General features: G+C 42.3%; 1 protein-coding gene across 9 annotated transcripts in view; it reads right to left on the minus strand.

The window, feature by feature from the left end:
* ARNT2 (aryl hydrocarbon receptor nuclear translocator 2) overlaps positions 1–27,805 on the minus strand; it is a 164,866-nt gene that overhangs the window by 51,859 nt on the left and 85,202 nt on the right. For 4 of the 9 annotated variants that reach the window (XR_012776269.1, XR_012776268.1, XR_012776267.1 and 1 more), the window contains exons 14-19: positions 24,989–25,061; positions 24,708–24,831; positions 20,436–20,535; positions 17,683–17,821; positions 13,772–13,937; positions 10,991–11,127 (exon numbers count right to left, since the gene is read on the minus strand). Coding sequence is in view for 5 of the 9 variants with exons in the window: in XM_075506195.1 (XP_075362310.1) it covers positions 8,453–8,551; positions 10,991–11,127; positions 13,772–13,937; positions 17,683–17,821; positions 20,436–20,535; positions 24,708–24,831; positions 24,989–25,061 (838 nt within the window). In the remaining 4 variants the exon portion in view is untranslated. Of the gene's footprint in view, positions 1–3,835; positions 8,552–10,990; positions 11,128–13,771; positions 13,938–16,693; positions 17,282–17,682; positions 17,822–20,435; positions 20,536–24,707; positions 24,832–24,988; positions 25,062–27,805 lie in introns of those variants that run through there. The other 5 variants (XM_075506195.1, XM_075506193.1, XM_075506194.1 and 2 more) reach the window with 4 other exon arrangements.

Consider the following 27,805-nt stretch of genomic DNA (forward strand, 5'->3'; position numbering starts at 1 on the left):
AAGGAAGTGCACGACACTTTATAAGTTTCTCAATAATTAAAACTTTTCATAGGAATTTCACAAATTTCAGTGCATACCTTTTTTTTCTCAACCCCACCAAAAGTAATTTTAAAAGACAATGGAAAAGATAAGCACTTCAAGTCAACAAAGTGTCAGTTCTGCAAATTCTTCATAAAGCTGTAACCGTCTAGTTTCAGAATTCAGGTTGCACAGAATAAAATCAAGACGTTTTTCAGTTACAGGGTTTGATATTTTTCCACACCATATCAGAACAGATGCAAACTTTCAGTGTCTGAGCTTCATGGGTACAATGACAAAGGCCCCTTCCTACGTCACTGAATAAATCATTGGGCAAGAATTTTTCCTGACTACACAAGACAACCACGATGACACATGCGCTTGGTATTAAAGGAAGAGGCTGTGATTAGTAAAATCAATGTCCAAACCCAGATTTTCTTTTACTATAGCATAATTTGTTCCGTTTTGAAAAGCCCTGCAGGAGGCCTGGGGGGCTGAGCAGTCACATACTGGAGAGCACTGGGGGGGAACAGGGAGGTGCAGGGAGGACTGTGAGTCCATGTCTGCAAGCTGGTGCCAAAGGGACACTGCAAGGGGGGTCCGGAGCTATTTTTTACAGGTACCTCTTCTATGAAGAAAGGATGCTCCACGCGCACTCACGCTTCCCACAGCAGACCACGCCGGTGCAAGCAGACTGCATCTTTCCCCATACCCACAGACCAGCCCAGATTACCTCAAGCAACCCTAAATTTTCACACAGAGTACTCTGCGCTCTCTCGGTGGCTGGAGAAGAAGGCAGCAGGTAACGGAGGGAGGATGTGACGTACCCATCAAGAGTTCCTTTAAAAAAAACCAATTAGTTTAAGTCTTCGGTCACCAGCATTGTATAGTATTGTCTCCTGACATCTTTTGCTCCGACTTACATGAACCAGGAACAAAGTAGTGACATTTGTTTGAAAGAGCGTGATTTACATGAAGGAAGGAATCCCACAGCATTTACGTCTCCTCTGAGTCATGTTTTGGTATCCCTCGACCTGGGCCTTCACACACATTTGGCCCAGGACAAGTTGAAATTGCATGCAACGAGGGATATCAAGGGAGAAGAGGGCTGCTTTTGAGATAAATCCCACAGTACAAATTCCTTCGTTAAGTGGAAAGTATTACGATACAGTCTTCATCTCCTGCTACATGCACTGACGAGAAGACAGCGTGGGTTGTGTGTACGTGTGCCAGGGCAGCATTTTCTCTTGTGTGTTTATTTAGCAAAGTGGAGGTCTCGAAACTACAAAGCAAGCAGCAACTTAGGCCTTCAAAATCTGTGCTCCTCAGTGACAATGGGTCTATCTGGCCAGTAATTCCAGCATTAAGTGGAAAATAACTATACTGTGATTTTATTTTGCAGACCAAAGCTGCCTCCCGTCAGGGCCACACACAGAACTGCTTCAGGCTCCAAGTGAAGGGTCATTAGCCACAGCAACCAGGGGTGGGCAGCGACAAGGGGGGGAGGCTCTGTGAGCCACCCAAAACGTGTTTTGGATGATAGGGTGTGCCAACGTAGTTCAATGTTGCAGTGCTTCTATGCTTCGAGTCCTCTTGTTTTTTAAAAACATTTCAAGTATTTAAAATCTCACCTTCTTAGCTAAGAAGAGGAACTTGCTATTTATAAGAGGCAGCAGCATGCTGAAGCGTTGGGCGATTTAGTCTTCTCTACGAGGGTGCATGCGTTCGGGCAGGTTTCCAAGCTGCGGTTGGAGCTTTCTTCTGTCCCTCAGAATTGTGCCTGCATATTTGTAATTACAGCAATGTGTGTACAGCTGTTATATTTTTGTCTGCAAAAGCCATGGTAATTGCACTTCAGCACTGCTGCATCTTCCGTGTGTGAGCCTTGGGTTGACATTTTTTCAATTGGGTCCCAAATGGCACATTTTGTGTATCAGTATTTAGTGCCAGTCTATAATTAGAAGATAATTTTTTCCAGAGCTAATGAAAAGATGCCCTAGCAACCTCTGGATCTGATCCCAAATCCATTAATACAGTTCAAGTGATTCCATTTTATTTTATGTGGGACAGACCAAGAAGTTTGAAGAAAGATGCTGCCAAGTATTTCCAAGCAGGAATATGCTGAAACTTGGTGAAAAAGGATGGAAATTCATCCTGTATCTGTCCCTGTTCCATTCCACTTGGAGAGAAACTGGGAAAATTAAATGAGTAATACTTCCTGAACTATGATGGTATATTGATGGAAATGTGGCTAAGAATTACCTCCCATGGAAAAATTAAGAAAAATATATTTCTATCATCATAATGAAGACTTAAGCTGTTGCTATTAGTCATTAGTGCCAGTTTATAGAGCCAAAGATGATAAGTGTAGGGATACAGTGAGCCTCAACTGCATTTCTTTCCTGTGCGCCAGCCTTTGTGTGTGGACTTCTACCATGGTGTCCTGCCATGCCAAGCTGCAGCGACTATTTGTCACCAAACATTTGGCTCCATTTCACATCTAGTATCTCCAAACCTAGATTCCACACAAAAAATGAATAGCTCCCAACACTTCCACACCCAGCTGTTGCCCTGGTGCCCAGAAGTACACTTGAATTAGCATATGAGGGCACGGGTTAATGACGGTCAATCTAAAAGGAGTGCTAGGAGGGATCCTGAAACAGCCCAACCACACGATACTCTGCTTAGCATCGGTACAACACCCATTCTGTGTGTACCCTTCTGTTTGGATAATGTTCTTCAAAAGCAACTAAGAGCCTATTAAAATGCTCCGAAAAAGCACCAAACAGCTGCCATAATGAAGGTACACTACATTTCCAAATGGGGTTCATGCTCTGGGGCATATCCTTTCATCAAAGATTTTCACAAGAGTCTGGGGAAATGCCAAAAGAACGTCACGTTGTTGAAAACCTGATTTTCACAGCAAAACAGCGCGAATGGAACATTTTCACTGACCAACCTCTCTCTTTGGGATGAGCACTTAGCGAGCAGAGCTCGACAGAGCAGGTAGGTCTGGTGGCTGTGTCTGACTAAGCACATCCCAGTGCCCTGCTTTGGTTGCCGGTCTCCCATCGTGTCCCAGCAGAGCCCATGTCTGCTCTTCACAGGCAGAGCCCTGACAATGGAGTATGAGCTGTGAAAACACCACCTACCCTGTACCAGGAATGCATGCCCTAGAGCACAGCGTCTTCAGCTCCTGCTGTGGTCCAGTCATCAGCTTTTTGGATTTATTAGCAAGGTAAATCTTGCTCACAAACTATCAAGTTGACAAAGAAATACAGTATAAATACAATGAAGAACCACAGTGAAAGGCAAATGCACTTTACATAAGAAAGTCTGAAAAGGTCACCAGAATGTTTGTGGGAAGGATACAAGTATTTTTTAACTTTGAACAATGAGACCAAAAGGTGGACAAAGAAGCCACTGTGTTACCACCCCAGGGAGTGAATAAAAATTGCCACAGACTAGAATTAATTCTAAATCAATTGCGCTCCAATGAAACCCTCTACAATACAGATACCAATTCACACACCTCAGTGTCATCAGCAGAACAGGGCTGTTAACGAATGTTTTTCTGGAACTTCTTTTAAAAGAAGTTGAGATCTCAAACTACCATTCCTCTCCCGCTCCCCCTGGGCAGCCTTTGTACAAGACAGATAAAAGGGGAACTTCCCATCCACTACTACACAGCATAGGAGGGACTTCAAAGACAAAGATCAATGCCTAATCTTCTGATTTTTGGCACAAATCTTATCATTCAGGGTCATTTCCTACTTGACTATTCTCAATAGCATCTCTTATTTATTTACAGAAAGACAGGAATTAACAACAGCTCATGACATTTTTATTTTAATGAAATTTAAAAAGGCAGTTATTAGTTATACATACACACAACTGATTCTGTACTTGTTAGTCATAAATATAGAACATTCAGAAGTACAAAATACACTTTATCCACAGCACAATTTCACATCAATATGAAGAGTTTAAACAGATAAGTAACCAAGTGCCTAACAATGACAGAAGCCCATTTTTGGAGTTGTTTTATTTGTCTTTTTTTTTTCTTTTTTTCCCCCTTTTTTTTTTTTAAAGACCATTAATCTACACAAAGTAATCAGTGCCCAAAGTCATCAGTTCCATGAAATGGACTCTGCTTTAGAGTAGGAAAAGACTGACCTTTTAAAGACAATTAGATGCCATCACCTTTTCTTTGCTCCATTAATAGAAACAAAACCAAGCCCACGTTCTCCTCTTCTCACAGCTAACAACTGTGAAAAATGGGACTCTGGCAAAAATCACCTGAATCCAAACTTGAGCACTGCCAGGAAAAGTGAAAATATCTGAACTAGAAATTAGTCCACTCGATACCTTGCAAACAAAGAGCAACAGCAGTATGACACTGATAAGGCATTAATGACAAAATGGCTGTATTATTCTCGAAAAAAGAGTACACCTATGTATAAAAATATATGTCATAGCAACTGGGTAAATCCAACACTATTTAACACTGTGCCAAAAGTAATTAAGAGTTAAAAAGGCAGCACTGCAAGAAGTATTTACAGTTTCATACTGTACTTCAAAAGAAAAAAAAGGCAACAAAGCTACAAATGGAACTATCTGGTTAAAGCATCACCGTAGGTACTGCCAGTAGCACTTGTAACAAGTAACATGATGGAGTCCCTCTTGTTGAACAGGATTGCTTCTCTGAATAAATGAATGTAAATATTTTAGTATCTAAAATCTTCTCAGTCTACATGCCCGCTCATTGACATAACTCATCTAGATCATTAGTATTTGCAGTTTCTTGCTCCATCAGTTTAAAACCCAAAAGATTCAGTTTCAAGAAAAACTGTGTTTGCAACAGAGTTTGATCAGAAATCACAGCTTTATTTCCAGCTTAAAAAACACAAAAGAAACGAGAAATCCACCACCTGTAGAATTCTGGAAACAGGCAGCCAAAGTGCCAGCAAAGCTACACCAACGGCACGTAATAAAAACGTTAGCATTCCAAATGCACTTTATAACTTCAGCTATAGGATAAGTAAGTTGCTTTAGTAACCAAACACGTGACAAAAATATACAGCACAGCCAACGCTACGCAGCTTTTTGGCTACAAGACGTGGGACGAGGCTGTTTCAGAGGAGCAAGCCACTGACACAACAGCAGCACAAGGCGAGGGCAGCGCAGGATGCCCAGCAGCAGTAGCAGATGCTGAACTTGCTCGTTTGCTCCGTCAGAAGCACAAAGTTGCCAAACTTTAAGCTCGTTAAGCGCTCCCTCCTCGCTGGCTCGGGAATGGCAACCCAACGCCTCCCACTTGGGCATGGGAAAGCGCTGCAGAGATGGGATGGCCGGGAATGGGAGGGGAGGTAAGGAAGGGTGGAAACACCAAGAAGAAAGCACTGGCTCGGGATGGCAGAACAGAAACGAGGGACAATAATGGCTCACAGGGGAAACCCAAACCTGGCACTCTCCGGACTGCCCCTTAACAGAGTAGCCGTCCCCTTTCCCAACCAGAAAGGCAGGAGTGGTCTACAAGGTGAGAAGCAGTCCATGCTCTCATGCCTCAGGCATATTGGCTTCAAAAAAACAATACTGTATTTTAAAAACAACAGAAATGAGAGGTGTGCTTGAAATTCTGCTAACAGTGCACTTCAAACTGCACAACCAAATTCTGTACACGAGAAGCCTTCTACAGTAGTATAAAAACCATGGCACACTGAGGAAGTTATCATTGCTGATGTTAGGAGAAAGAAAATTACTTTAAAAAACTTATTTTTAGATTTAATTCAGCAACAAAAGTAAATTATAAATATACTTCGAGCAGTTTGTTGGGTAAAATAAAAGAGGAACAGCATTTTTTCAATTAATTTTTCACTTTACGGAGAAATGTTTTTTAAAAATTTTAAAGAACTGACGTTTATCGTGTCAAGCATCTTCTGTGCAGAGATACAAACTGCTCACCTACTGCGCTCTCCCTCGTGATTAGCCCCTTTTAAAAGCACACCCTGCTGTACAGACGCTGACCACCTCACTCCAGCCAGCCCAGCATCTAGGCACCTTTTACAGACACCAATGAAGTTCATTCTGGGACAGCAGAGCTTTGCCTATCTAATTCAGTGAGCAGTCATTTGTCCGAGCAGCGTGAGCAGAAAGGGAGAAGGCTCCAAGAGAATAAACATCCATGTATTTAAAAGAATAGTGCATAAGCGCATGGCTTGCTCACCTAAGAAGGTATTTTCCCGATCTCTGAGAGAGAAGAGATACGAGTTTTTTTCGTTTGTTCTCAGCGTGATTTTGTACAAGTACAGACCAGGAGATCTGAGGCCTCCCCAGTACTGTATCTAGACATATAAAAAAATTTCCTAAAAAAAGAGTCCCTAGCCCCACTTGCACATAGGGTAAGAGATTGGTCCCAGATGTAGCGAGAGAAACAATAGGAAGGACTCTTCCTGGATACTGAACACTACATGCTGTTCTCAGAGAAGGCTGGGAAAGCGAAGTCAGATGGGAACACCACCATATGGTTAACTGTTAAAGCCGTGTCCCTGGGTCGTGTTCACTGCAGCCCAGCCGCCTGCACTGCTTGTCAGCATGAAACCTGTGTGGCCAGAGCAGGCTGCAGGACAGGGGCCTGCCTGCTTTTCAAGATATTATTTTGACAAGATGGACTGCAGTGATGTACACGGTGCCTCCCGTCGGAGGCACCCCAGAATTCAAGAGGAGCTACGAGAAGGCAGACCTTAGTGCTGTGAGGTCTAAGAATTGCTGCGGACATTGAGATCTTCTAGATGGGGGCTATGCCCTGGGGTTGCTGTTTCAAGGTCCGTGATGGCCCCTGAATATGCAAAGGCTGAGGGAAGCTGTCCCCTTCCTCCTCTACAAAGGCTGGCTACCACTGTCCAACCTCAAAGGTTACGAACAACGTGCACACGGGAACTCTGGGCTCCTTGTCCTTTGTGAGCGATTCCTTCTCCTCCCATCCCAGAAGAAACGATCTGGATAAAAAGCTGACCTTACCTCTGCCAACCTCTGGAACTCGTCATGCATATGAAACGCTGAATAAAAAACTTTCTACCACATTTCTGATGAAGACATACGGTAGGTGACTCACCCAAGGGGAATGTGATTAATTTACCTCTGGGGAAAAGCATATAGCATTCAGAATAATCAAGAGTCCTCAACATACTTGGTAAGCTGAAAATTCCGTATTTAACAGAATAGGGTTAACAGGATTTAACAGAAGTGATTGCTTGGGAATCCAAGCAAAAATTCAAGTTATCACTGTGTACGCAGTGGACAATAGTCCAATTGATATCTATTACCAACTCACTCTAAAAAAATTATACACTACAAAACCATCTCACTGCCTGCAGCAAATGAGCTTGAATGATTTCCTAGTAACAGGCCACCACCTTGCACTGTTAAAATGTGAGGTTTCACAGTATAAAAAAGTACTTCACAGAAAGGAAATGCAGCTAATATAGAAAATGCAATCTTGATGTGTTTACAGTCATTTTTTACAAGGCAGTATTTTTGGGAAAGCAAGAACAGCAGAAATTAAAGCAGCCAGTGAGAAATGTATAGAGTTATAGGCCTCAATTCAGTGCAAAACCAGACTAATAGCTTATGTAAGTAAATGTTTGTTCTGAATAGAGAACCACCTGAATTAAAAGTAAGAACACCTATGTGAAGTGATGGAGACTCCCATGATATCCAAATCCTCCACATATATTGTCAACCTTTTCAGTACACTCCAGAATGGACCCTTTGTAACAGCAAAAGAAACCAGTACAGGAAATCACTTCATACAGCACAAGATATACATAAAGTACCAAAATGTACACACATTCAAGTTTAAGTTAGAAAAGGCGGAGCTGAATCTTCTGGTGAGAGAGGCCTACATTATGTTGCTTAATCTCACATTTAAAGTGACCTAAAAACTACAAGAATCAAAGAAAACAGAATATTGTGTCTGCTTCCAGAAACTTAAGCTTAAAGCAAGGCATCGAAATTGAGTGGTAGGCACTGTAACAAGACATTACCTTACCTTTTCTCTGTTAGTCTTTGTTACTTCGTTATCTATTTAAAAATTACCATTCAAAGGAAATATTAGGTATCATTCACATTCAAATATTTAAGACTCAGAGATTTTTTTTTAAATCAAGCAAAGTTTTTCATCTCTGAGGTAGATGACAATAAAATAAAAATAAAAAAAAAAACGGAGCTGTCAATGAACACTAACAAGTGCTGGAGCTCCTCTGTTGGCACTGATGCACCCCAAGGAGGAGAGAGCAAGCCCTACACCACTATCTGAAACATGAGAAATGTGTCTTCTGGTTTAGTAGCTTCTACAGAATGCAACACAGAAAAAGCAGAGCCAAAATTACACTGAAATGGCCTTGGAGAAGAACTTCCATTTCTGCTTCGCAAGCTACTCAGAAAATGGTGGAAACATGCCCAGGTCAGCAAAATCTTCAATGTTGTAATTGCCAGTACCCTGTGTCGGATCCCCCGGCATTGGCAGCATGTCCTGCACGATAGGGAAAAATCAAAGTGAAGTGTCACTTGCTAGCACGTTATCCAGACACAAACTGTTTCCTGTTCATCTTTTCAGTGTAAAACCAGAAAAGGCCAAAGGTTAGATAAATAAGGTGAAAACCAGACCTGTGCAGGGGGCTGGGCTAAGGTTTATGTGCTACTTATGTTTTGCTGGAGCGTTTCTGAATGGGAGGTGGGACTTCAGCAGGGCAGAAGTTTTGGATTGCTCCTCTGAATAAGGCACATTTGAGCTGCCCCATACTCCTCCCAGGCTGAAACAGCTCCCCTTGGAATGGGTAGCTACATAAGGAAAGAAGCAAACTCTCTGGTTTCACTATATGGGAAGTATTCAACATCTCACACGCTTCTGCACCCTACAGAAAGGAGCTCTTGCTGTACAAGCATGGGTTTGGTGAGAGTCTCACCTCCTCAACAGCACTCTGTAAGTGAACGTATTACTGCTCTTCGTCCTCTGAGGAACACTAAAGACTGGATTATCCACCCCAGCTAACAGGATGCCAAGCAGCCTTCATGCATGTACAAAGGCAGAGGAAATAGCAGGAACTTCTCAGGAGAAATGGGATATCATGGTAATTGCTCCCACGTGTCTTGAGCCAAGTGAGGTCCCCACAGGAGTCTTCAAAAAATACTCAACCTTTCCTCTCAGCTGGAGACCAAAGCCACAGGGAGAAGATATCCCTTGCTGAGAAAACCAGAGTTTACGCTTGCTTTTCCCATCAGTCCTTACAATAATAAGCTCTTACTGCAAAACCAAGTTTTGCCAGGAATGGCTCATTATCCTTACAATAAAACAAAACCTAAAGAGCAAATAAGAAAGCTCAGAGGATCTGCTCTGTGAAGGAATAACTACTGAGAGCTGCTGTGTACTGAGAAGTTACCCCAAAACAAAACCAGATTAGAATACATCTGAGGTCTCTCTAGCATCCTTGTCGATGGTGGTGAAAGAGGTTGTGAACACAACAGGCAGTTTCTCAGCTGCCAGGGTCAGCCTTCATTTTCTGACCAAAACTTGCACTTATTTTACGTTTTCCCACATTCCTCCTCAGCCAAGGGGACGTTGTAGTTACCCCCACCTGTTTAAATTTCCATCTCTGAAGGCATTTCTGCTGCTGGGGCCTCTGCAGCAAGGTCTCCTCAGGTACAGACCCAGCAGGGTAGGTCCCCTCTTGAGTCTGCTGCTCTCCTTATGTCCAGCTAACCCAGGGCTGGCTTCATGCACAAACAGTCCAAGCAACTTCTTGAAGGCCTTTGGACTGAGCTCATCCAAGTTTCTCATCACATCCAGCTATTATCCTAATTCCCTCTAAATGCACAGCCACCTCCAAGAGCTCTGCAGGTGAGCCCAGTTCTCCCTTGCCCCTCCTTCCCACTAATTTCATAAGACATTTGCTGGGACACAGCACTTGCCTGAGACACAAGCAAGACACTGCTTGGAGCTCTGGGCCATCGAATCACGCTGCTGTCGGCTCCACTGGAATTACCCTGAATATGCTTTTGGGTTAAAGTATGTGCAAAGCAATTAAACTTTGCTAACAGAGAGAGATGCAACAGATTAATCTTGGCCTGGGCCATGGGGTAAGAGCATGCAGATAGGTAGTTATTCCAGATGCAGTGATGTTAGTTGTTCCTGTGTGAAGCAATGGTTTGTTCACACAGGAATATTTTCAGGCTAACATCTCCTCTTGCAGCGTTCCTGCGAGCAACTGAGCACGGGCCCAGTCTTGCAGGTGAATTTACTTTCTAAAAGATAATGAGGTGCCCCACTTCTAAACTTTGCTTGGGGCTTGAACTGTCTTTTCTGCATTTATCTGCATTGTTTTGTTGCAAACTGTCTTCTTGATCTAATTTAAAAAGAAGTTATATAAGGACAGAGACCTTATTAGTTAACTCATAAAGTCCTACTCCATCTGTAGTGAAGGCCCAAAATTATACTTAATATTACAAAATTAGGTAGTTGAAGAGGATTGTTTACCAGCTATCTGATATCTGACTGGGTTTAACCTTCAAAAATTATTGGCTACTATCTTCTATGCAATATATGAGACTCCTTTCCTGCTTGAACTATCAAAGAGCTTTACATTGATGCCTGGGGATTTTAGAGGCCGGCACCAGGATAAGACGCATGCTCTATTTGGGACTATTTCATGGCTTCCCTGCAAAACACATAAGCCCTAAGCATAGGGTGCAAAGAGAAGGGAAACGAACATTTTAAATCAGCAAAGATGGCAGAAAACAAAACCATCTTAGTTGTACCTAATGCCAGCTAACAGCAGTGCAAACCTACGGCAGCACACAGCAAGAGGTAATTGCTCCAAGCCCTGCTGGCACCCTGGTCATTGAGGACCACAGTTCTTCAACTCAGCAGTGAGAAGTTGTCAGAGGGACTTTGGGCTTACTGAACTCTCCTCACCTGGAACACCTCGGTCTGACTGGGCTGTGGGTGCGAATGCTGGTCACCGCTTTGCTGGTTGTGATGTTGGCTCTGCCACTGGGACCAGACTTCGGAAGGTCTCCCCTGGAACTGGCCGCTGCTCTGGCCACCTTCAGCTGGATGGGGGGAGAAAGGGCAGAAGTCAGAAAGCAGCTCCTTCAAAACGCCTGCCTGCTTTTGAGGCTTCATCCATCGATGCCTGTGTCTGCAAATGAGTCTTAGAAAAACAGACCCTGAGTGACACCCAGCCCCTGCAGGGTGGAAGCCGAAGGGAGCAATCAGGAAGCCCTGACTGCAGGGTGGGGGCCAACCCAAGAGAAAAGCTCATTGCCGCAGCTGCACAGACATGGCAGGTGAATTGCTCACAGCAAAACACACAGTGACACCATAAGCCAGGCACCGGAAGACAATTTTTAAGCATCCCCCCACTGCTTTTTAATCACTAATAAGGAATATTTGCCATTTCACTTAAAAACCAAACTGCATCATCTGAATGCTCTTTCTCTTTAAAAGACTAATTCTTGCAGAGCAGGGGGTGCACAGTTACCTACTCATCTAAGAAGCATGTAAGCAGATGTAAGATTTTGTAAGCAGATGTAAAAACAATATGATCAACAGACAACAGCCTTGCTGTATTAAATGCAAACATTGCTGTATTAAAGGCAGAGTGTTGTTTGCTGGACTATCTTGTCCTCCAATATTACAGCTGCAAAATGATTTATTTAGCATGCAGCTTATAGCAAATTATTATCCTGTTCATATAGTGATGGTTTCTTAAAAGACTGAGGCCATTTAAATTTCACAGATAACGCGAACAGCAAGGTTTTATGGTAAATACACTTAAAATGATGATTTCAGGGATATGAATTTCTTCTAAATAGTCTACCAGAAAAAAGCATAATGCCACACATTAATTTAATCACCTATTACACATACACTTTTAATGACTACAGTCACAGGTCACACTTAAGCTGGACTCATTTTACCCTGTATTTCTACAGACTGGCCCCAAATGTATAAAATTTTTTGATAATTTTCCTTCAATTATTTACAATATCTCTTTCTAAGAATTATCATTTTAGAAAGGTTGCCACCATGCTTATGCTTTTCCTCCAAACATTTTATCCTCTTTTTTTTTTTCCCTTTTTTTTCTATATAACTACTCCTACTATTTTTGCCTATTTTCCCCTCACTGCAGAGAGCCAAGCTGGGTAGATCTGGTTCTCCCCGATTATCAGCGCCCTCTGCCAAGGGTGCCAAATTTCCTGTGCCAAACTTCCACACACGTGCTATGTCAGGTCTCCAATAACCACACTCGATCGTGTCAAATCAGTCACTACTCATAGTCATGGCTTCAGAAGATACAGAAAGACGTGCTTAATCCAACCCTTTTGGCTACTGGCTAAACCACGCAAAACAGATAAAGTGAACATCTTACAGGAAAGTAAACAGGCTGCAGTGATGTATTTCTATCACATCTGAAGTAGATAATTACAGCTCTTCCCTTACTGACATTACCACAACCAGTAATTCAGCTGACTTGGAAACCCTGCAGTCATTTTATGGGCCAAACCAAAATTCATCTAAGTTACCCTTTAAAAGAAAGATGCGAGTTTGTTTTTTTTTTTTCTCAGAACAATACATTGAAATTAACTCAGTGAGACAAATGATGCTTCTTTTCAGCAAAACAGTTACTGCCAGACAGAGGTTCAAGACATTTGTCTCTGTGAAGGCTGTGTTATTAATAGTATCCAAACTGATGTAGGTCAGGAAATGTTTCTCATTAGGTGAGAGGGTTCTTGCCAAGTAGCTTAGGCCTGAAATGCAAGGCTGTCTCGTAAACAAATGTACAAAGCCTGGTGGAAATGGAGGCATGAATAAGCTCTGTGGGAAGAGCTTCGTTTCAATGCACTTTTTCTAGGCAACGCAGCACAGGTCTGCACTCAGTGAGGCTAATCTGCAACAGGTCTGTGCCAATTTTATTCTCACGGGACAAGAGAAAAACGACACACATTAGCACACTGCTACCTATGCTTTTTGGAATTGCACATTATTATCAGCCAGTAACATTTTTCATGGAGTCCATATGTGTTTATCACTGATGGATTCATAATATTTTTTACTCTTGAATATTATTCTGCTGGTGGAGTGCAGAAAACTTACCAAGGGGTCACCCAATTGGGTCATGGTCTGAAAGCCACTAAATTAGCATGTAATAGGAAAAGAAAACCATTTCAAAACATGGCACCTACTCTGATTAGGTTAGTAGCAGTGGGTGTACAAAAATATCCTGTCTCCAGCCAAACTCCAACAAGCCATCTCTGGGCAAGAGGACACCGCCATGTAGTCAGGGAACTTGAAAAACGAAAAGAATGTAAATTTGTGCCATTTAAGTGTTCTCCTGAGAAGTAAAAAGAAATTGAACCTGCTGACCACAATTTGGGAGGACGCATAGTAGTGATGTAAGCAACTTCTGGATCTTTCATGACACCATTTACTGGGGAAAAAAAAAGTTCCCTCATACCATAAAATGCCACGATATTCTGAAGTGTGTTGGATGTGGAGGAGATGCAGCATGGAGGGAACAGGTCATCTCTGTCCACTGTGCTCAAAAGGAGAAAGCAAAACCCTTTCATCACCTGGGCTTCCCAACTGACCCACCAAAAGAACAGGTTGAAGGGTTGGAGGACTTTTAATGAAGTTAATGCTGGAGAGTTTCATTTTTATGTGCATTTCTGTGTTACATCATTTAAAACTTACCGAACCCTGCACTTCGGTTTGCTAAGCTAGAGTAGGCATTCCCACTTGGAGAAGAGGTGGCTGGGCTGGAAAGGGGGCTGTATGATGATGGATCGGCTGGGTAGGTGTGACTTGTTCCAATCCCAAAGGGAGATGACTGAGCCTTGCCAGACTGAGATGGAATTTGCTGAGGAATAAAGGGTAAAAGAAGGAATGAATTTTATTGTTGAGGAACAGCATAGCAGACTCACTTTTTAACAATGTAAAGCAAAGACTAAATAAACTCTGCAGATGCAAACAGGCACGTTATTCCTGTCTCAGCCAAAAGCCAAAGCCAACTTGTTGCTGCAGAAGGAACACAACAGACTATAAACTAACACTTACAGCTCTCCTGCTGCTTAAATCACATGTACACAATATCAGAGCTATTTGGAAAAACATGATTTCCGTCACCTCTATTACAAGGATTAATCTCAAACTGAACAGGTATAAAGAATTCACCTTTATTTGCCAGGTGTTTTGATTTTGCAGTGCCACAGTAAAATCACAGTTATCTGAATGTCTTGCAGAATATATGCAGTTCTCAGATTACCAGAGTCTCCAGTGCTTGGGATTAAATGGTGAAAGAAGTTTCAAAGCTAATGAGCTGCTTTCTCTCCCTGCCTAAGAAGTACAGGCAGCAGTTATTTTGCCTTGTAAAAGGCTTGGGAGGGAGTGTGAATTGCCAGCCCTGGGAGGAAGGAAGAAACGGTCTAACTTCGCTTTAACTGGGCAGCTGAGTTAATTCAAGGGTATTAAAAACCAACTTGCTGTCATTTTCATCTACATAATGGCTTCGTCATAGGATCTCCAAGACTGTTACACAAATGATTAAACACTGAAGACTGCTTTGAGACATGTATAACATGTACACTGAGATTAAGGGAGGTGAAGTGTCTCATCGAAAGTCATGTACTATAACAACATGTAATGCTACAGACAGAATCTGCTTATAAACCATTTCCTGCATTATGAACAAATTCAGCAGTTCCAGGAAAAACTCACTGCCTAACCAATTCCACAAATAGAAATTAAAGGTGATTACATCTCTGGATACATTTAATGATGTGCATTGTTATTGGCAACCAATGCACTCAAGTGAAGCTGTTCTCCCCTGGAAGACAGGGACGGGGAGCAGAATGAAGCCCCATAATCCAAGGGGAAATGGTTAGCAACCTGCTACACCACTTAGACACACACAGGTCTATGGGGCCGGATGGGATCCACCCAAGGGTACTGGGGGAGCTGGAGGAAGTGCTCACCAAGCCGCTTTCAATCCTTTATCAGGACTGATAAAGGGGAGGTCCCAGTTGACTGGAGGTTAGCAAATGTGATGCCCATCTACAAGAAGGGCCAGGAGGATCTGGGGAACTACAGGCCTGTCAGCCTGACCTCAGGGCCAGGGAAGGTTATGGAGCAGATCATCTTGAGTGCCATCACACGGCACGTACAGGACAACCAGGTGATCAGGCCCAGTCAGCATGGGTTTATGAAAGGCAGGTCCTGCTTGACCAACCTGATCTCCTTCTATGACAAGGTGACCCGCTTAGTGGATGAGGGAAAGGCTGTGGATGTTGTCTACCTTAGACTTTAGTAAAGCCTTTGACACCATTTCCCACAGCATTCTCCTGGAGAAACTGGCTGCCGATGGCTTGGACGGGTGTACTCTTCGCTGGGTAAAAAACTGGCTGGATGGCCAGGCCCAACAAATTGTGGTGAATGGAGTTCAATGCAGTTGGCAGCTGGTCACAAGTGGTGTTCCCCAGGGCTCTGTGTTGGGGCCAGTTCTGTTTAATATCTTCATCAATGATCTGGACAAGGGGATCAAGTGCACCCTCAGTAAGTTCGCAGATGACACCAAGTTGGGCAGGGGTGTTGATCTGCTTGAGGGTAGGAAGGCTCTGCAGAGGGACCTGGACAGGCTGGATCGATGGGCTGAGGCCAGCTGTATGAGGTTGAACAAGGGCAAGTGCTGGGTCCTGCATGCAGGACCCCATGCAACACTACAGGTTTGGGGAAGAGTGGCTGGAAAGCTGCATGCCAGAAAAGGACCTGGGGGTGTTGGTCGACAGCTGCCTGAATATAAGCCAGCAGTGTGCCCAGGTGGCCAAGAAGGCCAATGGCACCCTGGCTTGTATCAGAAATAGTGTGGCCAGCAGGACTAGGGAAGTGATCGTGCCCCTGTACTCAGCACTGGTAAGGCTGCACCTGGAATACTGTGTTCAGTTTTGGGCCCCTCACTACAAGAGAGACATTGAGGTGCTGGAGCGTGTCCAGAGAAGGGCAACAAAGCTGGTGAAGGGTCTGGAGCACAAGTCTGATGAGGAGCGGCCGAGGGAACTGGGGTTGTTTAGCCTGGAGAAAAGGAGGCTCAGGGGAAACCTTATTGCTCTCTACAACTACCTGAAAGGAGGTTGTAGAGAGGTGGGGGTCGGTCTCTTCTCCCAAGTAACAAGCCATAGGACAAGAGGAAACGGCCTCAAATTGCGCCAGGGGATGTTTAGATTGGGTATTAGGAAAAATTTCTTCACCAAAAGGGTTGTCCAGCATTGAACAGGCTGCCCAGGGAAATGGTTGAGTCACCATCCCTGGAGGTATTTAAAAGACGTGTAGATGGGGTGCTTAGGGACATGGTTTAGTAGTGGACTTGGCAGTGCTAGGTTAACGGACTTGATGATCTTAAAGGTCTTTTCCAACCTAAATGCTTCTATGATTCTATGATTCTTGGACAAATGCAGGGGAGCTGGGGGAGGAAAACAGATCCCAACAGGCATATAACATGATGAAGATGCTATTAAGTCTTCAGCTCAGTTCCAAGCTAAGAAATCGTACATTTCTAAAGGTTTCCACAATGACAGTGAGAGCATGACATGTCACTTCTGCAAGGCTTAACTCTATTTTATGATAGATGAATGAATTCCAGTTTCCCTACACTCACATACAAACTGTGTTGACTTGGACAGAATTTGGACAGTAAGAGGGATGAGTCATTTTTTTTAGTCATTTTTAGCATCCTCCATATCATTTAAAAAAAAAAGTTCACGTTAAGACTGGATTTCATTAAACAGGTATGACAGAATAACCATGGCACACTAGGGCTGGGAAGAATCAGTGATTAATGTGGAAACAATTCAGTTACTGAAAAATTATTTAGTGCCCACCCCAACATGCCATTCTAGCCTACCGAACAATGGAAAGTCAAGAGTGATTAAAAGCAGCATTAATGATAGATCAAACATGATTATTTCATATTATTTGTCTTTAACAGAGTTTCAAAACAGTTTTTCTTATTTTTATACAGAACAAGAGGTGATTTATGGGCTACCATAGTCAAGCGCAGGGCATCTGATGGAGGGATGTGGTGTTTCTTCCAGCACACAACACAGTGGGAGCTACACTGGGCAGTGCTAACAGAGGGGCAACAGGCTAAGTAGCCTCTGCTCTGAATTCATGCTGGGATTTGTACGTGCCCCGTTCTGATAACTCTGCTACCTGTGGGTAACATTGCTTGATGCAAGGTCTTGGTTCAAGAAAGATTTAATTCACAGGCTTAATACTAAAGCGTAACAGCTGTCCTCTTTTACTTCATTCAGTGCACATATAAAAATAAGCACAGGACCAAGACCTTCCACTGGGATTTATGTCAGCACAGCGACTGCCACTATTATGAACACTATTACAAACTAAATGCAGTTACGCATAGGGCAGCTGTCTCAAATTATTATAACCTGCCAAGGAACAGAAGTGGGGGAACTGATTTCTCTCCAACCACAGCTGATAATGACAAAGTACGTTTAATCACATTATAAATGGGGTTTACTAATTCTTTTGTAAAAAGCACAGAGATTGCAAATCTTTAATGACCATGAAAATAAAACACCTTTAGTCAATACCTGTCCTGGAAATGGTGGGCGATTTCCTGTCCAGGCAACCTGACTCTGATTTAGCTGGCGAGATATCTGTGTCAGATTCTGGCCTGTCGATGAAGACGACTGGATGTCGTTCACACCAGGCACATGTACCACAGATGAACTAAAGGAACAGAAACAGTGCCTCATTTGTAGGATATATTCTCAATGCACAAATAATATTCCAGATATGGAAATTTTGATAATCACATTAAAACTAATTGTTCAATCTGTCTGAATAAAAAAATGACTTAAAACCATCACAAAACTATGAAACATATTGCATTCTAAAATGTGAATTCCAATAGACACATAGGGTAAAATTATTTTGAATTAGACTTCTATAATCTCTTTGAAAGGGCTTGCAAGAATAAAATCAGTCTAACACATAGTGCATAAACACTTAGCTCCATACTAGTTTAATATTAATGCATTAAAAAAACCTGCTTGCAGAGAGTATTCAAGCGGGTACTTAATTTTAAATTTGTGCTTAAAGGCAACAGTATTTAAGCATTTGCTTAAATGCCATCCTAAATGAAGATGCACAAAAAGATCATACTTATAAGTACTTCTTTTTTTGTTTCCTGCCTGGGAAATGAAGAAGTGCATGTTATTTATTAAAAATTTGAGCTTTTAATTCCTTTTTTCACCAACTGATGCTAAAGAAGAGCATGCAGTTATATAACCAGGCAAAAGAATAATCAAGACAGAAACTTAAACTAATGTAATAGCTTTGGAATTAAAAAAAAAAAAAAATAATTCCAAAGTAACTTGTTTATATGTCAGCTGTTTCCTAATTACGGAATGTCACTACAGAGAAATTTCCCAGAAATTCCTAATTAGAAGGAAAATTTTACGAAGGCCTGCTCCACTTTACCATTTTATTCTCATGGAAGTCTTGAACAACTGAATCTATATAACGACATTGTGAATGTGCTTTTATATATTTTTATATTTAAAAATATGTATTTATTATTTTACATGTCATATATAAATATATACATGAATATAAATGAAGACACAACATATAAAAATGCTTTTGTGCATCAATTGAAACAGCTTGCTATTTTCTCCAATTCCTTCCCTGTTGTCTATTTTCACAATTTTACAGAGAAAGAAGAGAGCAGACTGGGAAAAGAAGTAAACAAGGCTGAGCAGAGAGGAAGCAGGAATCTGAATCCTCTGAGAAGGCTAACAAAATCCCTCCCAGAGTGGCAAGCAAAACATGGCAGGCATTTGAATATGGGAGTTATTATTCTTTCTTACGCTGCTTAAAAGCAAAGTGTGTGTTTAGAAATTATTTGTAGAGTTTGTTTTCTATTTTTTTTAATTTTATTTTTATTTTTTACTATCACAGAGTCTCCAAAGAGAGAAATGTGGACCAGAAAGTCCATCTAAATTGGGCTGAACTCAGAAGCACACGACAGCTGGTGGGGAGGGCTGGCCCTGCTGCCAATACCTTACCAGCTGGACTGGCAAGTCCCATCGTATAAGGGGCTTGGACTGTATCTGGAATTTGTACTTTGAAACCAGGAGTCTGCAAAATAGTGCCTAAAGGCTGCCCAGGCTCAGTAACCGAACGGACCAGCCTGGAGAGCATTCAAGGAGGAAATGGTGGCAGATGTGTCATTACTTGATGTAACAGAACAGCAGTAGGAAAAAAAGCTATAGCTAAACATCAGGAATTAACAAAAGAAACGAACAAAACACATGCCAAACCCCAAGATGGCAAGTCAACCATCCAGTAATATACAATACCCAATTAAAAGACATTTTAATTTACTGTCATATCCCCTCTCAAGTTATTCTTGGTTTTAATTTGACAAAACACACACATGGGGATTTTATTTCTCCCCACTGAGATTATTAACAACTATAACTTTAAGAACACACTGGATTAAATAAAATCATCGTTTGCAGATGTCTTCTAATTCCTGGAACTGACAGCCTCTGAATGGCTGTTCCTTCACTTTCACAACCTTGGTTGGTCTAAAACAGGAGAATGAAACTCCAGTATGACAGTCTCAGAACAGTGATATGAAAGGCACTAAGGTAAATATAATCACTGTTACCACCCTCTCAAAAAGTGACTGGAAATGAAGGCAAACTCTTAAACTTCAGATTAGCCAAATCTGTATTGCCAGCTGGTAGGCAACAACACGCACTTTGAATAACTCAAAAACACCTCAGAAAATGCCAGACCACCACCTTATGTGTATTTGGAAGTTGCCTCAGAAAATTATTCATGCCCGTGTCCCAGCCCTCACCAGGGACTATGGATGAAGCATCCCTCTGTTCCCTTTAATAAGGTGTCCGCATTGATGACCTCCAAGGCGGCCTGCAGAAGTACCAACAGCTGTAATTGCAAAACAAATCTTTGCACCTTCCTAGCTTGGTTGAATGTTCCTCAGACCTCTGAGCCTGCCCCATCACCTCTCAGATTTATTTCCCTTCATGATTTGTGGCTGCTTCTTAGCTTTTTTCCAATTACATCATCACAGCAACAAATATCTACTTACCAGCTACTATTTTTAACAGAGATACCCACATCATCTCAGCTTGTAAGCCTAGCCTAAGGGCTGAGACATCACGTAGGAGTGAAGTGTACACAAAGCAAAGTTCATTCATGTAAAGAAAGCCCTTGCATCTTAGGTCAGTTTTGTTTCTACTAGATCGAAGGGGAACAGTCCCCCACTATCAGACAGAAGCTGATATGTTCAGGATCTGGACTACAGTACCTGAAAGTCTTTCCCGAATGTCCTGGCTGAAATGGGCTTCCTTGTGAGTAAAGCTGCTGGTTTCCTGCTGTGGATGCCGAGGCCATCATTTTTTTATCTGCTACATAAGAAAAACAAATCACAAAGAGAAAAGTTTAGGGAATGAGAAAATGAAGGCAAAATTATTTAATGAGAATTGCAATGTATACATGCAGCAGGGATTTTGCTTTCCTTCTTAAAGCTTTATGAAGAAGCCCTGTGGAACACATTAAGAATGACACAAAAGGGCTATATGACAACTCAGTATGAAACAAGAGGCACAGCTGGTTTGTGTCTACTTCAGACCCTCTTCGCAGGATGCACCTCATTAATGCTATTGTTTGCATGGAACATAACACTGGTACGTGCCCTCTGGCCACGCAGCTCAGACCTTCTCTGTGCCCGCTGGAAGCTTGCAGGGGGAAGGAACCATGCAGGCAGGAGGGGGAACGGGAGACAGAGAGCGGCTCTGGCCGAAGCAGGGAGTGATGGGTGCATGGGTCCCAGCTACAGACTGGAAAAGGGAACAAAGGCTTTCTGGAAGAAAGATGGGAGAGTCTGCCTGGGGGAATGGAGGAATGCCACATGAAACAAGCCTGGGCTGAAGAAGGTCTGATGCATGTGCACCTCTGTGGCTACCTGGGGGCGGCCTCAGGTGAGGGTATGTTTCTGGCACCAAGAGAAGCCCTCTGGGGCTCCCGTTCTTACTGCAGCCAGTTTGCACTGAGGTAGCAGCTGAGGGCCCACACCCCCTGGGTTAAACGCCCCAAGAAACGGTGTCAAAGAGCCTCTCTCCTAAGCAGCTGACAGTCTGCTTCCCTCCAGGACAGCCAGAGGAGTACCCGGCTCTCCCAGGCAGCCTGGCGGGATGCCTGCAGATCTCAGGTGACCACCTGCAAACCTGGGTGATCCTGCAGCACTACCTGCACTTCAGTTTCACAGGTGGCTGGAGGCACTTTGCTTCTGAATGTCTGCAAGACTTGTGCACCTGAGCTGTGGCAAGGCAAAACACTGGTCTCATGGATTTTGCTGTCCTATATGTGGCTTGAGGGAGCTATGAAATAGGATGCAAGCATCCCAGTGGGGTGTAAGACAGACTAGCTTAGTGAATAACACACACGTGGAGATGCCGTTAACTTTTATAGTCTGCTCTTAATGTGGCAACTGGAGATCAATCTCTAATTGAATGAAATGAGATTGGGTGAACAGTGCCATTTGGTCCCTTAATTTAATTTTCTGGCACTGGATTATTCCAAAGCCCAGGGAAACCTCACTACTACTACTTTTCTTAAGACAATTTAAAGGTCTAATCCATCACCCTTTATTCACTTTCCCCATCTTCCCTTGCTACCTGCAAGCGCGAAACACCCCGCAACTCACTGATAGCTTTGCAACCATTTGTTGCTACGCACCTCTGACAGGCCGAGAAATCAAGTCTGCCTCCTGATTTTCCCCTGTGCTCTTTTCAGAATCCCACTCATTTCACAAGATGCTCCCCTGGACAAAAGGCCCACTAAAGTCCCAAGTAATAGAAGTATTTTTTAGTTTTCCTTAGCTTTTATAGACCTTGTGAGTGTGGCTCACCAAAGGCCTCCAACACACACCAGGCTCTTCTCTGTTACCTAAGTTCTTACATTATGCTCCTAACAAGAATCTAAGCTTGCCTTCCCAAAGAAAAAAGTCACCTCAAATTACCTCACAGGAGCCTCAGAGAAAGAGCACATATGCCACTGATGCAAGCTGTCATTGCTTTTCCTCTATAATGTAGAAAATTGTAGAAATTCCTCACTGGCTACATGTTGCCCAGCACAGACACTGAGTTTGGGCTGCAAACCTATGCTCTCATATAAAAAACCAAGGAGAAATGGGGACAAGGTCTAGAAAAGGTTGCGTATGTAGTAGGAAGAATTGAGAATGGGTTGGGATATCTCTGAGAAGAAGGACAGATCATTTTGCCTTTTTTTGCAGTAATGTTTTTCTTGTATGAGATGTCCCATTTTCTAAGGCCACCCTTTACAGGGATACCAAACTCTCAGGGTTGGAAAAGACTGAGCCAAAATCCTGTGGGTAGTTCAGATATTTGACAACAACTCACCAGCAAAATTGAGAGTGCCCTAAATGAACTGGAATTCCTCAAGTGCAGCAGAGTTGCCATGGCAGCTACCAGGGTCTGTGCCGCAGGATGAGGCCAAGACTAAGGGAACGACTAAACTAATAGCAAACAGCTAAATTGGCTTTAAAATCTCTTCTCTGAGTTACACTTCAATGCTCTTTAGCCTCTGAATCTGGCCTACATCTCTCCCAGCTGTATTCCCACTCAGGACTTTATGCACTACTTCTCTGCTCTCACCTTTGTTACAGCACTGAAAACCTATTTTGTTTTGGTGTTTTACCTGCATCCTTAGACCTATTTCTCTCTAAACCCCATCACTGTACTGGCCAACGATATGCCCTTCTCCCAGCAGGACCAGTGTTTCTTCCTGCAGAACGAAGATCTCTTGTAAGAACCACATCATCCCGTGCTTCAAGGCACTTGCATGAATCGGTGAAGCCAGGCTTCCTCTCCCCACTTTTGTTTTTTAATTACGTGTGGCCACTGCATGCAATTATGGCAACAATCTGCCTATGTCAAACCTGTATTTTTACAGAACGTAGCAGAGAATGAGACTGGGTATCAACATAATGCAAATGTCTTGCAGGCAACATGCAGGTTTGTCAATATTGGTTTTGGACAGCGTATCTCATCTCTAACTGTGAACCATCTCTTTTTATCATTCAGAGAAGACCATGATCACAGCTCCCATGAGAAATTCAGACAGGGTGAATGTCCCAAAAAAAGCATAGCCTGTAAATTGGTAAGAATGAAAAGAGAAATGGCATTTCCAAGAACATAACCTCCCAGCTACCTCACAGCTTGCTAGACCCTTAACCCTAACCCCTCCCCACAAACAGTTGAGAGCTGCCTGAAAAAGAGCCAATAAGGCAGCCAAAAAGCAAGATGTTCCTGCTTGGAAAAACATATTTCTGGTGTTTAGGGTTGGAGTCTTGCTACCTTCTAGTGGACCCCTTTTATGGCCTCAGCTGTTGACTTCACTGTTAGAGTAGACAGACAAAGATGAACAGGAATAACAGAGAAGTCCTAGCAACAGGAGGACAGAATATCAAGTCTATCCTGCAGTTACAATGTCTTCTCCATTTGAAAAGGCCAAGCCAGACATAAGAAACCAATGCAGTGAGGTCATCTCCCAACACCCCTGGAGTCAAACCCTGTGGGTCGTTTCCTTCATGCACTGCATGACACTTGCATGTTGATTTATTTGAAACAAATGTAAAAACTTCTCTTTTTCAGTGAGGACAGTTAAGAACAATAAACAATTAACAAGTTCTTCCACGAGCAATAGAATTAATGAGCCTAGTTTCCTACAGATATATTTCAGATGACCCCTTCAGCTGCCAGTCTTCTCAATGACTTCTGTCTGTTAGGGCAACAGGCAGCATTGGTTGGGGCTAGTTTGAGTCAGCTACGTCTGTCCGACTGACAAGCTGACTGCTACCTCTTAGAACAGGGCTGGGAAATCCTTCGATGAGGGCACTCATTAGGACTCTGTCCTCACAGTAATTTTCATGAAATACAGAAGAACAAACTATTTCTGAGACTCCTATCACTCTTACAAGAACTTGCCAACAAGTTCAAAAGTTGTGGGAAAAAGAGCAAGGACTCACCGACAGGTAACATTACTGGAGATGCCTCAACTGACCAGAAAACAACTATATTATTACACTTCAAGGCAGCATATGCCTCTGAAAGCATCAATGCAAAAGCTGGTGATTTGATAGAAAACTGCAGGTCTATCTTAAGACTACATGGTAACTTTCTTAATCCATATTTATTTAGAGAGATGAACTCATATCTGCTCTTTAAGAAAGAAAATACATACTTAGAAACGGCAAGTTCTGCTCAGCATGTTTAGTATCTACAAACACTGCTTAAGGTGCCCCCATGAAATGAAAAGAGAATAAAAAATAGGGTAGCTCTGGTGACACGAAAGCTGTCGCTCCCTCCTTGAATTTACTCATCATCTTTAGGGGAAATATCAGCTAAAGGTAAGTTCTAGGAAGTGTCCTGAAGACTGACATTGCTTGGAAATTTCTGTCACGTTGTAGTTTCTCTTCATTCTCTCGAAGCTGTGCTCCACATCATGTAACCAAGCTTAACATAGTATTAAAAATTAAACATCAGAGATATTCACTTACAAGCAGTTATTCCAGCAAACATCTCAGCAAATCTAGGATCTCTCTCCTGGGAGAAGATAGCATCAGGCTTTTCCACAGACTTTCCACCCTCATGAACGTTAGCTGGTATACTTGGAACAGGCACCTGTTGAGATATGCAGAGGAAGGTAATTCCCTCCATCATATTTGATGGAAAGGAATTCAGGGCCAGTCACAATGTATTTTTAATTTTGCTGAAATCTGCCATTGCTTTACGTTTTAAAAGATCAGAGGCACAAAAATAAAAACTTGAGAAATTTCACCTGAGATAAGTCATAGGATGACAGCCCATCTCTTTGATGTACTTCAAGTTCTGCTTGCTGCTGCTGAAGTTGTCTGCAAAGGAGACAAAATGACTTTGTTACAAAAACCAATTAAGATACAAAAAGGAACAGCCATGGTCTCCTATTTTATACTCTGAGTGAAATGTCTCTCAGATGATTTAGTAAATCCTTTCCTGTGAGATTCATCTGTTTTTAAAGCTTTCTCAGTGAGAAAGCTTGCACCACAGGAATGTAAGAGGGCACACGAAGAGTTTTGCCGTAATAGCACAGAAATGTAGGTGGGTAAGTAATGGAGGATGGAATACAACCTCCTTATAAAGGATTTAAGAATTCACTACTAAGACACCAAGAATGTCTTCCTCATGTTAATGATGAATATACCAGACACCTTCACTGATCCTACTGAAGTAAAAAGGAAACTCCAGTAACGTTAACGCAGAACTATGCCAGTCAATAAGAAAAAGTGATCAAAGCTCTGTCTGAAGCATGTCAGACCAAATGGAACAACCTGTTGAGCTAGAAAGAACTGCATATAAATCCTTCTTTGTAATCAAACCTATTTAACATGCTTTGGTTCTACTCTCCTCAGGATCCAAGTACAGATTCTGGTCAATTTTTGAAAGCTTTTAAGACAGTGAATGTCCAGAAATAATTTTTTTGTGCTACTATATAAAATCAAGACATTATGTAAAATCAATCTGTGTTGACAAATGCTACAGAAAACACAAGTCCCCTTTTCATGCTAATCAGAACTCAACAAAAAATATCCGTTGTTTAAATAAGATAAAAGTCATTGGAAGTAATAGCCTTAATCCAATTATATGAATTTAGGAAAAATTAAATGTGCAGCAGCAATAGAAAAATACTTTAAAAGAAACTGCCAGAGCTAATAAACACTAGGGACCATATGTCAGAATGAAGAACTTTAGTGTTGAAAACTGCAGATCCTTGGAATGCACTTGATTTGTGTTTAGTGTCAGGTGCTGTCACTTAACTACGATAATTAGCCAATATCAACAGGTAAAATCATTGGAAGTCATGAGAATTAACTGACAGGTGACCTGTAGGGAAAGCACGCAAGTGGTGGTAAGTCAGGCATATTCACATTCTACATGTGCAAATATTGCCTATTTATAAAAATGTACAGGTCTTTTATATAGTTGTAATATATCTAGCACAGTGATCTTCTGAATCCATTTCTTCACTTGCTTTTTTTAATTCTGAAAGGACACAAATTCAAAGCTCCTACTTTAAAAAAAAAAAAAAAAGAGACAGTTATATTAATTGTTGCTATCAGAAATTTTGAAGTTACTGTAACAAAACAACTTTACACAAAAAGCCACTGTGCAGTACAGTTTATCAGAAATAAAACTCAATCCTTTTGAAATGAAAGGCAAAAGTGCTACTGATGCATTAAGACCAGAATTTTACCATTAAAATGTGAACTTATGCTTTCTTGTTTGGACTTATACCATCCCCACATTGGGTCATTAGGAACCTCACTTGTCTGAGCATAGGTTTGTATGACTGTTTGCAGACAGACAAACCCAGCTTTGTCCCAACGCCAAGTTGGGACGCCAGAGCATGAGCGCCACACGATCTTGCCAGCACAGCACTGGGTTTGAGCTGTGCCCAGGCTGTAGCCTGATCAAGCAACAGCCCTGAACAGCATGGCCACAGCATCACCTTCACTTCAAACTTGGTGTTGAAAGCAGCTTGCAGCCAACAGGCCAGCCGATACGCAGGCACAGCAGCTCGAGATTTCCCTGGAAAAAGGAAAGGCTCCTCCATGGCCATTGTCTGAAGAAGCATCGCTGCCATGGAGAAGGCAGAGACCCTTGCTCTGCATGGGCCAATACCATGAAGGGCACTGAACCAGTCCCTAGGGTGAAGCTGCGAGCTTGCTGGCATTGCAGCATCTCAAGGAAGACTGCCTGTGTAATGACAAAAATACTCAGCAGCTGTGAAATTATCTAAATGTTTTTCACCTTCCATTAACCGTTGCTTTCTGTCACTTTGTCACAATTAGCAAGATTACTTCTGGCCTGAGGATGCGCAGGTAGCGTACCATCTCTGCGAGGCTCTGTGCTCAGTTAGTGAAGAAGATATAAACACCCCCAAATCATGCTAAAGCTCAGAGATTAGGATAAGATTGGAGCTGGACTGACAAGAAAGTAAGCTGGATACTTGCAAATGATACTTGACAGTGGTCACAGTTTCTGTATGCTTCTGGCCTCTTTCTGAAGGAAAAAAATCACCTAACGGACAGGAAATACACACCATGTGGGTTTTCCCCCAGAGAGACACTATAATGTGACAGGTGGTGGTAGATGAGATTTTGCAAAATAGCAAGATCATGGATTTTAAACTCTGGAAAATTAGCATACATTTTTGGCCACAGGCTTCAATTTTAGATTTTTATCCAAATTTCTTTTAAATTTTGAACTAGATGGATTCAAATGTCAAGGGACTGAGAGACAAACTTGCAGACAAAGTCAAATAACAAACTAATGGGAATGTGAGGGACCACTCAAGGAAGCTACTGAAGTAAGTAACAGATTTTTCCATCCCTTGATGCTTTTCCAGAAGACACTTTGCTCAGACACCAGTTACTAGGCTTCATGGCAAATTGGACAAAAATCTGTGACCTGCAACAAACGGAAGATCAGAGTAGATGGCCAAAAGCCTTCTGCGAGCCTTACGGTGTAAGAACATATAATACACAGAATCACTTTTGTGCTATGAGTAACATGCAAAAAAAGTGAGTCCTCCAGGTCATTTGAGAGACATGGATCT

The sequence above is a fragment of the Mycteria americana genome, chromosome 6 (genome assembly GCF_035582795.1).
Source record: "Mycteria americana isolate JAX WOST 10 ecotype Jacksonville Zoo and Gardens chromosome 6, USCA_MyAme_1.0, whole genome shotgun sequence".
Lineage (NCBI taxonomy): Eukaryota > Metazoa > Chordata > Aves > Ciconiiformes > Ciconiidae > Mycteria > Mycteria americana.